Source organism: Lutra lutra, chromosome 11, assembly GCF_902655055.1.
Source record: "Lutra lutra chromosome 11, mLutLut1.2, whole genome shotgun sequence".
In the NCBI taxonomy this organism is placed as follows: Eukaryota; Metazoa; Chordata; class Mammalia; order Carnivora; family Mustelidae; genus Lutra; species Lutra lutra.
This window is the reverse complement of record NC_062288.1, coordinates 41,736,071-41,750,841: the sequence shown is the minus strand read 5'-3', so window position 1 is coordinate 41,750,841 and position 14,771 is coordinate 41,736,071. Positions and strand designations below refer to the sequence as shown.

General features: G+C 40.5%; 1 protein-coding gene across 2 annotated transcripts in view; it reads right to left on the bottom strand.

Moving 5' to 3' along the window:
* Positions 1-14,771, bottom strand: part of UMAD1 (UBAP1-MVB12-associated (UMA) domain containing 1) — a 221,059-nt gene that overhangs the window by 180,321 nt on the left and 25,967 nt on the right. For both annotated transcript variants that reach the window (XM_047694838.1, XM_047694837.1), the window contains exon 2: positions 10,577-10,669. In XM_047694838.1, the coding sequence (XP_047550794.1) occupies positions 10,577-10,669 (93 nt within the window). The remainder of the gene's footprint in view (positions 1-10,576; positions 10,670-14,771) is intronic.

Sequence of the window (14,771 nt, the reverse complement as noted above, 5' to 3'; positions counted from 1 at the left end):
TTTTCTAACAGCAAAACTAATTGCAGTATCATGTCCCGAATGCACCACTGGAAAAATATGCACGTATGCTCATACCACATTGACAAGACAGAGAAACGCCAACATGTGAATGAGCTGTCCCGAACGGTACAAGTCATTCTATCGAACACCGGATGTTCAATAGTATTGTTTTGAGATGTTATTTAATTTTTATTTTTATCTTAATTTTTAGTTTTGTAGGTCTAGACACTTAGAGACACTTAACCTCCTTATAGTTACCGCCTTGGCTATGTATCTCACGTTATAGTAATTATTCCTTAATTTTCTTTTAGCTGCTCAAAAGTCATTCTGTTTTCTGAAGCCAAGCTAGTTCAAGTGGCCAATGAGATGTGACACACCTCTGACAATGACTGTGCTACCTCTGACGTTAAAATAAAAATACCCTAAGATCACACAGCCCAGGGGCTAGTTAACATCTGGATACATAGCAACATCTAGAAATGTGATTCTTTAACCTCTTTAGGGTCACAGACCTTTGAGAATTTGAGGAAATGCAAGGAACCTTCTCCTCAGAAAAATGCAAATACAAAATTTTGTCTATAATCTCAGGAGGTTTATAGACCACTCCACTCAGCTCCCCAGGCATCATGGCTAAGAACCTCTGACAGAGGGAGACCAACAGGGACAATGGCTGGTTATCACAGTTACTAAACTCTTTCAACCAATCCATCAACAAACTATTTTAAGGGTTCGTTTTCCTTCGGTGCTGCCAAGCATACTTTCACCTTGTACATCAGGAAATAATCGATGCCAGAAATAAAAATAAATCATCCCTAAGTTTAGAACTGAGCTATTTGACTTAGAATATTGAAAAATTTCAGAACGATGGCTCCTTTAAGTCATTTATACCATAATGTGAGGTTTTAGTATATATAATTCTCATTAAAAACATGACTAATGTATATCTCTGTATATATGTATACATAAAATATGTATGTACATATAATCATAAAAGTATGACTTTTTAATGAAAATACCAATTGTAGGATGTTTATAATTTAACTAATAACCGCGGTGTAGCAGAAATTCTTTTTTTAGAATTCAGTATAGTTGATATACAGTGTTGTATTAGTTTCAGGTGTGCAGTATAGCAAGTTAATAGTTCCATATATCACTCAGTGCTCATCAAGGTAAGTGTACTCTTGTTTTTTTTTTTTTGACTTTTATTTATTTGACAGAGAGAGAGTAAACAAGTTGGCAGAGAGGCAGGTAGAGACAGAGGGGGGAAGCAGCACTCTGCTAAGCAGAGCCCAATGCGGGGCTCAATCCCAGGACCCTGAGACCATGACCTGAGCCGAAGGCAGAGGCTTAACCCACTGAGCCACCCAGGTGCCCTGAGGTAAGTGTACTCTTAATCCCTGTCAACTACCTCACCCATCCCCTGACCCACCTCCCCTCTGGTAACCATCAGTTTGTTCTCTATAGAGTTAAGAGTCTGATTTTTGGTTTGTTTCTTTTTGCTTTGTTCGTTTGCTTTGTTTCTTAATTTCACACAAGTGAGATCATACGGTATTTGTCTTTCTCTGACTTATTTCACTTGGCTTTATACCCTCTCGATCCACCCATGTGTTGTAAATTGCAAGATTTCATATTTATGGCTGAGTAATATTCCAGTGTGTATGTGTGTGTGTACCCCACATCTTTATCAATGGACATAGGCTGCTTCCATAATTTGGCTATTGTAAATAATGCTGCAATAAACATAGGGGTGCATATATCCCTTTGAATTAGTGTTTTTCTATTCTTTAGATAAACACCCAGTAGTGGAATTACTGGATCATATGTTCTATTTTTAATTTTTTGAGGAATCTCCATACCGTTTCGCAGTGGCTGTCCCTGTTTGCCTTCCCGCCAGCAGTGCACAATTGCTCCCTTTTCCTCCACATTCTCGCCAACACTTGTTATTTCTTGTCTTTTTGATCTTAGCCATTCTGACAGATGTAAAGTGATACCTCATTGTGGATTTGATTTGCATTTCCCTTATTAGTAGGAGCATCATTTCATGTGTCTGTTGGCCATCTGTATGTCTTCTTTGAAAAAAATGTCTATTCAGGACCTCTGCCCATTTTTTAATTGGATTATTTGATTTTTTGGTTTTGGGTTATATAAGTTCTTTGCATATTTTGAATAGTAACCCCTTATCAGATATACCACTTGGAAACATCTTCTGCCATTCAGTAGGTTGTCTTGTTTTGGTTTCCTTTGCTGTCCAAAATCTTTTTATTGTGGCATGGTCCTAACAGTTTATTTTTGCTTTTGTTTCCCTTGACTGAGGAAGATATCTAGAAAGAAGTCACTACAGCTGATGTCAGAGAAATTACTTCCTATGTTCTTTTCTAGGAGTTTTATAGTTTTAGGTCTCTATTTAGGTCTTAAACTACCTTTTTAAAAAAAAGATTTTATTTATTTATTTGACGGACAGAGATCACAAGTAGGCAGAGAGGCAGGCAGAGAGAGAGAAAGGGGGAAGAAGGCTCCCCATTGAGCAGACAGCCGGATGCAGGGCTGGATCCCAGGACCCTGAGATCTGAGATCACGACCTGAGCTGAAGGCAGAGGCTTTAACCCACTGAGCCAGCCAGGCGCCCCAGGTCTTTAATACACTTTGAGTTTATTTTTTTGTAGGGTGTTCAAAAGTGGTCCTCTTTTGTTCTTTTGCATGTAGCCATCCAGTTTCCCCAGCACCATTTGTTGAAGAGATTTTCTTTCCCCCATTGTATATTCTTGTCTCTTTTGTCACAGAAAAGTCCTATGTGTTGCTTTTTAAAAAATGCTGATTCTCAGGCTAGAGCTCCAAAGATTCTGTTTCACTAAGCAGGGGTCAGGCCCTGGAATCTGCAGCATTTTCAACAAGGAGCAGAGCACCTGTGACAGAGCGGGTGCTCAGAAGTGTTCAATTAGTGATCACTACAATAAGAAAAAACTCCATCACACAAATTTTAGATGTTTTTCTTGTGGTTGGCTTTATTAGATAATGCTATTCTGAGGTGACACCCTAATTCTATGATGACAGACTAAAGGAAGAAGATACGTTTTTCAGAAATTCACATTTATGAAGATTAATGTGCTACCCTTACTAAGAATCCTTCCTTTCATAACATGCTTTGGTTGCATTCAAAGGGAAAAAATAGATGCTGAGTAAGACAACTGCTAAAATATGAAAGAATACAGTCATATTATTCAGATTACCAGAAAGCCAACACTTAGGTCTTCCAACTCTTCCTGAATTGCCAGTACAAAGTACCAAGATTATAGTGTACATTTTATTTTGTCATCCTCATTTTTATTTCCTCAATAGAACGAAAGAAAATATAAAATTTTAAGCTCAAATATAAAAACTACTCATCACAATGTTTCAGTTAAATAGTCTCAAATGTGGAAGATACAGCATCATGAAAGCCTCCAACAAAATACTCCAGGAAACTCGTTTATGGAATACGTTGTCTCGTACTTAAATTGCTTCCCTACCGATATTGCCTAAGTAAGTGCCCTCTGGGAAACAGCAGCAGAGTAAACCAGTCACTGACCGCCCCCCCCCCCGCCCCCCACCTCAAATAGCTACAGGAAAAATATGGCTGCCCGAAGGTTTTAATTCAAAGATAAAGCTCTTCTGAAGAGCTTACAGGTGTTAATCTGTCACACAGATGTACTATGGCTAAAGATGAAAAGGGTTATATAGGCCACTTGAAATTCACATTTGTATAATTAGGTTAATAAAAAGTTTCTCAACCGCTCCACTGATTAAAAAAAAAAAAAGTTTAAGTTTCCAAATATGTTAAGAAACTTAAAGCTTTCTGCTTTTTACCTGGTGTTTGAAAGGATGTGTGTTTAACCTAGAAATGTTGTGGTTTTGTTTGCTTGTTGTTTATTTGTTTATGGCTCAACTACAGTAGAAGAGAAACCGTAAGTCTATATTTTTATGAGGTCCTTTCCAAAGTGTTTGCTGGTGTATGAGCACTAAATCACAGAAAACAGAATAGCCGTGGTGCTGGGCTCTGCATGCACACTAGAACTGTCTGGAGAACACTGAAAAAAAAAAAAAAAAAAAGAAAAAAAAATTCCTGTCTGTGTCAAACCCCAGGCCTCTCTAACCAGAATATATGGATTCTGGAGGTCCCAGCACCAGTGTCTTTTCAGAGTGCTCTCTAATGCACAGGAGGGTTAGAACCAGGGAGGCAAAGAGACAGATCATCCGACTGACATCACTGAGCCCCAGGATGAATGACTGACTTGCTCACAATTAAGTGTATGAAACAGTAGGCTCAGTTCTGCTTCTCAGTATGGTCCACACCTCTCCTTTGCCCCATGATGTTCCTTCTAAACTGCTCAGTCAAGGAGAAAAGACAGGGGGTACGCCCCACACGACACAGACTTGCCTCAACACTTCCAACTCCAAAGTGTCGCTAGATGAATGGGTAAACCAGAATTAGGAGCCAATGAATGTGAAAGTCCTGTTAATTCTATTCATAGTGGGAAAATAAACAAGTGCATGATGAAGTTAGTTGAAAAATCCTGGCACACTTGCTTTAGAATTGAAAGGTCAGAGTAAAAATACAAAGATTGCCAAGTAAAGTAATTGCAATTTGAGTTTTTCTGGATATCACAATACATGGGTAAAGAGATACGAATAGGGTCAGTTGCTTTTTTAATCCATCAACACTCTGTTTTTTAAAAAGATTTGGTATACTTCTGTTCTAAGAAAAGGGAGTAAAAATAGAAAGTACACACTAAAAATCTGCTTAGTTTTTATCTTTGTTGTTTAATTAAAGCCTTCGGTCCTAGAGAGACTCAGTGACTTAATGTCCCTCCTCTCCTAGAATGTAAATTTGTCTTGTACACAGCCAAATTTCCACTTTTAAATAAAGAAAGGAGCACAGAGACAAAGAGATTACCAAAAATTTCCATATAAAAATGGAGTATTTTAACTGGAGTGTGTACAGACGGTTTGAATGATTCTGAGGATAAGAATCTTAAAAAATAAGCCATTACGTTTCAAAATCTGATCATTTCAACTGGAAAACAGAAGGTGAGACTGAGTTACATATTTCAGTATTAATACTTCAAATATGGTGAAATCCAAGCCACTGAATTACTAAACTCTGATTCTTGATTCAGTTTTACGAAAGAATTAGCTTATTGGGAACTATGGGTCCCCGTGCCCTACTTTAAGAAGCACCTGCAAATTCTGAAAGCTGCGATGAACATTGCCTGTACCGTAACCTAAGCCCTTCCATCTTCAGGGCAGTCCTTGCCCTATTTCATTCCGCCGGGTCCAAAGTCCTATTCAATATCTGGTCAACCATGTCAGCGAACATAACAAGAGTAATCTAAATTAATCCTTTTCATCTTACATTCTGTGGGGTTTTCTTGTTGCTTTTATTTTTCCTTCTTCTTGCCATAACATAATAAGCTAATTCATGCCTTTATCTTAGTTTTGGAAGGAATTATATGCCAACATCTATGCAACAGATACCCTTTTCCTTAATTTAAAATAACTACGAGGTTGCACACTACAGTAGTAAATTTGTAATCAACTTAAAGATAATGTCTTAAAAGTACAATTAAACATGTCATAACACAAGAAAACCCTGGTAATTACAAATAGTACCACGCTCACTGGGGTTTTAAACACTAGTATAAAACTAAGAAAAATCGCCACCCAGTGATGCAAATGAAAACTGCAATTTGTTTTTGTGTAAAAACGAGTACCCTGGAGGATTACTTCAACTTCATTACTGAATGAAGGAATAGCTATTACCTTCTTATGTGAATGGGAACTGGTTAGAAGGGAAAGGATGTTTTTCTACAAGGCTCCCCCGCCCCCCGCCATACTTATTCAGCACGCTCGACATTTCACAAAGGCTGAAAGCTTTGGAAACCTTAACAGGGAAAAAGCCTTCTGTCCAAAAGTGAGCTAATTGTATACCAACATCCCAGCTATTCCTATTATCATCAAAGTACCTAGGCTGTGCCTGAACCCTGAGTTTCAAGTCGCGGGATGTTGACTTCAGCAACTCAACAATGCCATCTAATCTTTGGGACCTAAAACCTCTTTGTGTTAAAATAAGCAGGAAGGATTGCCTAGAGTAAAAGGTACTCTAGAGTGGGAAAAAAGAGATAATTCATACCTTTCACAACATAATTTACTGACCATTTTAGAAACATACAATGATAATCTCACAAATTCTGTAGAATCCATATCAAGAAGAAGTTGTTACCATAAATATAATTGTGTTTCTAAGTCTTTATTTAGTTGTATCACTTCCAAAACACAACAAAACCCATTATATACATTTATTTTCCTGCAATGTATCTATTGCACATGAGGACAAAGAAAGTTATGTGGATATATGATGACCAAAATATATGTGTGCAAGTATGGGGCATGTTAATAAGAGCATTTCATATCTACCATTTGACCTATTTGGCATTTTCCCAAATATTTTACACAGTATGCACTGAGACTAAAGTGGGTATTAACATTTGTCAGTATGTTATCACATGATAAAAAAGAACAACTTAGCAGAACAAGTCAGCTTTAAAAAAAGAGGTTACCACTTTAAAAACCATTTTTAAAGACAGCTTATTATATGCCTAATAATCTGTCCTGACTTTTACAAGGCAAATCAATTAAGTCCCTAACTGTTGGTGCATTTTTTTACTAACTAAATAATGTATACTATCTTCCAACCTCAACCTCATTAAGATTACTGTTGTCTGACATAGTTAAAAATATTTAGACTATTATACATTACATATTACATACCGAAAGGTTAAGGTAGCCAAAATCATAGCCCAACTTTATGAACAACCAACACTTTTATTTAAAAATGAAACCAAAGAAACACAACACTTTCTCTTTGAAATAGTAAGGAACACAATGTAAAAATTTTTTTGAAGAGCTTAAAATGTCACTGATGTCTTAAAATTTAAAATGATATTATGACATTAAAAAAAAAAAATGGGTAGCTTAGTGGTTAAGAGGATTAGGCTCCAAAATCAGATTGCCTGGACTCCTTCCACATTGGCTACACATTAGCTGGAGGAACTCAGAGAAGTTAAGTTCTCACCTGTACTTGGACATAATACTACCATTTCATTGACAGGGCTGTTCTAAGCACTTTACACATGGTAACCCACTTAATCCTCTCTATAACCCTATGGGGTTGGTATTATTTTTGTGCTCATTTTCTAAATGCCCTCCCACCCCCGGAGGTTATGTAACTTGCCCCAAACGGTGAGGGGTGGCATATACACTATTCCAAAATATGCCACTCTGGCATAAGGATTGTTCTGAGCCGAAGGCTCTTGAAAAACAGCAGGTGTAAGAAGGGCTTTCTGGCCTTCCCTTTCATTCCTAAATGCAGGAGATAAAGTCCCCTAGAGAAGATGCCAGGAGGAAAGAAATACTCCTATCAGCAGAGGTGGAGAACTGAGGCCAAGAGAACTCTGTACAAACAGACCCTGTTAAAATAACTCTTATCTTCCTTTAGTCTCCCCACATTCTTTACTTTTCCATAAGGGCCTCTTTGTTCAACCTGGTATATAAATAAGCACATAGGTTTGCCACTTCTTTGGTCTTCATTTTCCTGGGGGGGGGGGAGCTCCCATGTACATGGAAAAATCTGCATGCTTCCCTCCTGTCATTGCGTCCTATGTGTATGTATTTCCTAGGCCCAGGCAGAGACCTTAGGAGGAGTGAGAAGTTCTGCCTCCCTTAAAACAGAGACTCTGGCAAGTTGGAGAGCCAGAGTACTGAGCCAACAGGTCTGGCTCGAGTCAGGATTCTTATCTGCGCTTCCCCGCAGTGCCTCTGAGGTGTTCCTGAGAAAGAAGGGAGGTGGTGTGATCGATGAGAAGAGAAAGAAGACACAGGAAGAGAGAGCTGATGCTGGCTGATACCACCACAACTTCAGGAGAGTAACTAAGCTCACAGAACAGTAGGTAGATGCAAAGATTTTTCATGGAAAGTGGTGAAGGGGTAAAGCTTTGTACCTGGAGGGAAATAGGGCTAAACAGGGACAAGCATCAACACTCATGGATGCAGAAGGACGAGAAAGTCTCAGCAGACATCTATGGGACTTGTGTGGCTTGGGTCATCTGAAAGAGGGAGTACCACCAGCTGCATTTCAAATTATATCACTGTGGTAGAACGACGACAGAAATGTCACCATGGTTGCTGCGGGGGAAGTACCGTGCAGGGACAGAACCTACCCGACTCCATCCGAGATGGTCCTGGGAAAATGCCCTTAAAGTACAGCATGTTGGCTTTCAGGAAAATGTACCCTTAGAGCTTAGGTATATCAGATGGCACAGCTGGAACATGAGAGCAGATCAGAGTCATGAAGTGCTAGAAGTTTCCTCGTGAATTAGCAAATCTGCAAGTTTCTGTATCTTCTGAGGCTCAGCTAAAGACAGCGTCTTAAACCAGAGTCTTTTCTAGAAGAGGAAGGGTCCACAGCAAATAAGCTTCACCCACTGAGGTAGAATCGCCTGGAAACTGTGCCCTATTGGGTCTAGCTGGCTAAAGTGAAGCATCTACATGTTTCAAGCCACCAGACACTGGAGACTTCAGAAGGAGCAGCAGCTGGAGTGTTTTTGCCTGTGGTTAAAACTTAGCCCTAAAGTGCTGCCCAGCGCTGGCCGGAGAGCCAGAGAGCGGAGAAGAGGCAGAAAGAGTTGCCGAGGCCCAGCATTAGAAGCTTCATGTGCTCGCCAAGATGTCTGTGCACGTCTCTCACAGGCTTTAAATGGCTATTTGGTTACAAAAATAATAATGTTGATTTCAAATCATGAAACAACAGAAAGTAGCGACGTTCTCCACATATGTGTTCAGACTACAGAAAAACAAAGAACTGAGTTAGGAACATCAGGCTTTGTTGAAGCAAATTTTGAGAGATACATTTCTTGTGAAAGGCCTAAAGAAGAGACCAGAGGCATCCTTGAGGTTCAGTAGTGAAGCTAATTCAGGAGGTAAGAGGGAAGCAATGCTGGCAGATTTCAAGGAACAGAAGTTGGGACTGACGGAGCCAGTTCTGACCAGGAAGCCACGGCATAAACTCCCGACGTGGTAAGAAGGGCCAGATAAATAGGCGTGTGCATGGCACCCCAGTTTATATCTATCAGAAAGTTCCCCGGAAAAACCACTGACCCCGGTCAAACAATGCCTCACTATTTTGCCTCAGGTGGAGGAGATCTGGGCAGAGAGAAAAGTACTCTGACCACCAGGGCTATTGCCCCGTCCCAGGACAATATGAGGCAGATTCAGAGAAAGTGCCAGAAGGGAAAGTGTATTCCCTTTGTATTCCCTGTGTATTCTGGCCTGCCAGAACTCGACTGTGGTAAAGATGGGATAGTCTAAGGTAATATTTAGCCACAAGAAAAACTCTAATCTGGTCTCCCAGAGATTAAGGCCTAGCAATGGAAGAGGGCCAGATGGGCAAAACCTTGTGTCATTTCTGTGAGAGACCAGATCCTAAAGAGAAGGGCTGAAGAGGCAGAGACCCACCCACCTACACTTCTAAAAGTATGGGGAAAGAGGCACAGCAGGAACCCTGGCTCTGAGAGGGCCTAAACTGAAAATTCAGGATGACCCTTAAATCCAAGGAGCCATCCTCCACTTCTCAAAGACATATAGAGCATTAGCCAAAGCAAAGGGACTCTGGTCTGACAGGGCCAAGATAAAGACTGTTAAGAGCTAGGAAACTAGAATCTGGAAAGGGAGACACCTGAGAAACATCCCAGGGAGCAAATACCCTATGAATTCATGCACAACTTCTCGAGGAAGGAGCTGAATTTGGCAGGAGGAAGTCCAGAGTGGAAGAGGATGCCTGCTACGTGGGAACATTGGGTTTTGGCTCACCACCCTCTGGGGAGAGAATTTCTGGGAAGAACTATACAAAGACTGCAAATCTCCTCCTCAGGGGGAAAGACACAGTGACATGAAGGAAATGCTTTTTTCAGAATTCCCTTTGGAAAGAGCATAGTATTTGTTTGAAAGAACTTTTTTTTTTTTTTTTTTTTTTTTTAAGCCACCAAAATCATAATAAGTGCAGGTATCAGTTTTATAACAGAAAATAAACCAGTCTTAACAAACACATAGGAGACACAATTTAACATATTTAAAAAGTATACTTTATCCAGTAAATTATTTATTGGATGTCTAATTTAATTTCAGATGCTAATTTAAGAAGCAAGGTTTGGTGCTATTTATAAAATAGAACTTGAATCTACCAAGGATCCTTCAAGACTTCTGGTTTTTCACAATTAAAAAGGTTGACCAGACTATCATGTAGAAAAAAAAGGAATGATTTTCACATTTAATTTGAAGGATACAGCCAAAGTAATATATAAGAAGTGTATGACTTGATGACAATATTCTAAGTGATTGATGACCTTTATTTTTATAGATTTCATATACATAAGTGAATTCTAGAATTAGAAGGAACTAATTTAAAAAATCGATCACATAATTTCCAAGTAATCTTTTAAAGGAAAAATTCTTCAGCCAATTATTATTATTTCTTAAAAAGACTCACCTAAAAGGACAAATCCATCTGCTTCTGTCTCTGGTGTGGAAGGCTTTTTAGATTCTGGAGATTTTCTGAAGAAGGGAAACATTGCAGCTATCTGAAACAGAAACACTATATAATGTCAAGTTCAGAGGAAAATATAAAAAAGTCTTACCCTTTTTAGTAAAAAGCCAAACACAGAGATAACACCATAATTACTTTTAGGAATTCTATTACCAGACTTAAGAACATAAGCCCCCTCCAGGTGTCAGAAGACAAACCCAGAAATTAAGGGGCAAAGACTTCCAGTTCACAAGCATGTGTGCCTTTTGAACCATACAACCTCTATCAATTTCTGAACAGGCAGGAAATAAAACAAGAAATTATACACATGAAACTAAAATCAACAGATAACACCAGAATCTGGAAAGATCTCGCTAGCTATAACACAGACACCGGACTGAGGAAAGGAAAAACAAAATAAAACAAAAACTTGTCCAGGTTTCTTGTCATGCCACCATCAGTTTAAGCATCATGAAACTGAGGCCACCTGAAAAAAAGAAAGGAAGGTACTTCTAACATACTCCATAGTCGGTTACCTGATTCAGACACTCGCGGGCTGACTGTATCCATTGCAACTTCAAATCCCCATCAATGCAGATCTTGGTGTTGGTAAGCTTTTGTCCCCCAACACACACCCACACACCACATTTCTCTTTCTCCTCCCATCTTCGTACATTCAAGGAGGACAACAACTCCTAGAAAACAACTGGGAAGGGAGTTGGGGGGAACCTGAGAGCATACGTCACATTCTGAGCACAGTCCCTATAAGCAAAGCAATGTAAGTCTTGGTGGCAGCAAGTGCTCCGCATTTTAATTTCATATATTCCACCCACACCAGAAAACCAAGTAGGGAGGGTAAATAAAGATTTTATCTGAACAAAGCCTTCTGGAAATGGAGAACTGTACTGAGGTTTGCAGAGGTTGACCTGCCCTGAGCCGTGGACCTGAATGGACAGTGATGGAGCTTATATGTTGATAAACATACTTGGCCGATTTTACTTTTAAAGGAATAACAACTGGAGAAGAATAACACAAGGCATGTGATCAAGAAAATTGTTCAGTAAAGGAAAAGGAACAGCCTCTGAAATCCTCAAAGAAAACACTTTAAGATACAGTGATGGGTCCAGAAGAAAGGTCTGGAAATAGTTTGGCATCCTCCATAGAGGACAAGGAGACACGGCCCATAAGGACCTGGTGAAAAATGAGATTAGATGCAAAAGCAAGTGCAAAAGATGAAAAGACAGAGAGTGAGATGCGAAGAATAATTGAGTAAGATGAAGAGAAGCCTGTGGGAGAGTGAAATGGTATTAGAAGAGAACTGGTTGGCTTACAGGCAGGAATTTATAAAAACAGAGCTCAGATTTAAAGACTTGAAAGACTGGAAAAGGCAACCAACTTCTCAACCTCAAGCAGATGAAAATAAGAGGAAGAAAGCCACTGAAGGAACAAGAATTGATTAAGCATCAAATCAAGTATACAACCATTACACCTGATATTAAAACCTCAGCATGGATCCATGTGGCACATAGTCAATTCCTTTACTTGGGATAAAATGGTTCAGGAATGGACGAAGAGGGTAGGTCTTCAGCTGAAGCCTAGCAGAGAAAAGCTACCCTCAAATAAAGAAGGAGGGAAGAAGCACCTGCAGGGTGAATGCAGTGAGGGATGTAGCAAATCTGAGACATGTCTAGCCAAAATTGTAGGTCTGGCTTTAAAACAAGACCAGAGCAGCTGGGTGGCTTGGTCGGTTAAGCAGCTGGCTCAGGTCATGATCTCAGGGTCATGGGATCGAGCCCTCCACTGGGCTCTCACTAGAGAATCTCACAGATTCTCTCTCTCTTTCCCTCTCCCTCTGTTCTGAAATAAATATGTATATGTGTATATGTGTTAAAGGAGGACTATGACTAGTGGATATTTAGAACAGCCCTAGAGACAGAAAGTTGCCAGGGAAAACTGCTCAGACCCCAGTGAGGGCCCATTCTCTAGTGGCCAAGGAAGTTACTAGAAAAGGAGGAAACTCCAAGAGGCTGGAGCCAATGGGCATGGAGAACAAGGACTGGGGTCCTCTCCCAGGAAACAGAATCTGGGCATAATTAATAAGCATCCTCCAACCCAAGGTGGGGGCCCGCCCAAAAGCCTGATCGCTCAGTTCTATTTCAGAATTGCTACCATTCCATGACTATCGTGTATCTCCCATTCCTTCCCTTTCTGAGTGAGAGAGGTCCGGGCAGTGCGTTTCCCACTTCCACCAGCGTGGGAGGGGCCGGGGCGTGGGTCATTTTAATTCACGAAGCCTCCACACCAAGAGATGGCACACCTGGGCCTGATGGAGAGACACTGGACTTTGAGTGTGATGCCGTGGCTGAATGGAGCAGTTTAGATGACTGCGCTTGGGGAGGGGTGAGTTATTTTGCCTACAATGAGGAGAACTGTATGTGATGACCACAAAGGAGAACCACGAGATCATTAGGGTTGTTCACTGGCTCTCTGGCTTAGGGGGACACAGGACTGCAGTGTTCTTTCCTCCTTGGAGGCAGATGCAGCCATGTGGCTTGCTCAGTTCACTGTGTCATGTGCCATCAGGGTGCTACACAGGAGCTTTGTGAAACACAGAGAAAGAGAAGCCCTTTCAAAACTGGTTCCTGTTCTAGCATGTAAAGAAAAGCCTTCTAATAGAAGGATTCAAATTTCCAATACTTTTTTTTAAGGTTTATTTATCTATTTGACAGAGAGAGAGAGAGAGAGAGAGTTCCAGGGTGAACAGCAGGCAGAGGGAGAAGCAGGCTCTCTGCTGAGCAGGGAGCCCAGTGCGGGGCTCGATTCCAGGACCGTGGGATCACGACCTGAGTTAAAGGTAGATATTTAACCGACTGAGCTATGCAGGCGCCCCTCCAATACTTTTTCATGTCTGGCCACAAAACAGAAATGGAACGAACATGGAAATTATAAAAAGGGCTCTGATAAGTCAGTCTCAAGCCCCCCAAATTGAAATCTGTTGTTATAAAAGCCAGCCCAAGAGGCACCCGGATGGCTCAATCAGTTAAACGTCTGACTCTTGGTTTCTCTTTTTAATTCAAGTGTTTTGTACAGAATTTATAACTTAATTAAGTGAAGGATTTAAGCTTTCCATGACCTAAAACATCAAATTTAAACTATACACAGGCTCCATCAGTTTGTTGCTAGTATGACTGATTGGCAATGAATAATATTACAGTCCCGTCCTTTAGAACATTATAAACACTAGAAAAGGAGGGACAACTTGGGTTCCATGAGTCAAGCAATTTCCAGACATGGAAGAAATAGATTAGGAGTAAGAGAAAAGAAGTCAAGACAGAATGAAAGAACTCAGAATGGCAGCAAAGAATAGCTCACTACAAATATCCATCTGAAAGAACTCTAAAATTGTTACAAAAATACCAGTCACCCTCGCACCCATCACTCCACCAATCTGGCCTCCACCCTAACTACTTATTCAAGATGTTTCTCCGTGAGAACAAGTTTCCAACTTTACAGGTCTTGGGATTCCCTTGAATAGCCAATACTGCTGCTGACACTAATGAGTCATTCCACAAGGCACCAAGAAAGTCAGTGCACTCACACAGATTTACAGAAATCACTCCACGCAAGAAAAGACTATGTCCTGGACACTAGGATACATAATGCAATTCTCTTTCTCTCAGGAGATTTTTTCCTATCACTGAAAAACACACAGAGTGGTGTAGAAATGTACCCTGGTGAGGCTGGCAATAACACTGTAAGCTCTCCCCTCTATGAACTACGCCCACAGTCAGAGAGCTGTGTGGGTAGGTCACATCCCCAGCAGCTAGACTGAGCTGTCCTGCCCGAGACTAGAAACAAGGAAGGAGAGGTGAGTGACTACAACCCCCCAACATGTGTTGGCCTCCTAGAGTGTCGGTCATTATACCAAATTGCTTTATGTACTCTATCTCCTACAACCTCACAGCCAGCGCTCCAGGTATGTCTAAGGATTCACAATGTGTAAGTGAAAGAATCAAAGTAAAGGAGATTAAGTATTGGTCCAAGTTTATGTGGCTACTCAACAGCCGAGCTAGAGTTTTAAACCAAGTTCTTTTGCAACCAAACTGAAAGCTTTTCATCAACAAAGCACCAAGACAAGGAGTCCTTGGCAGGTGGCACA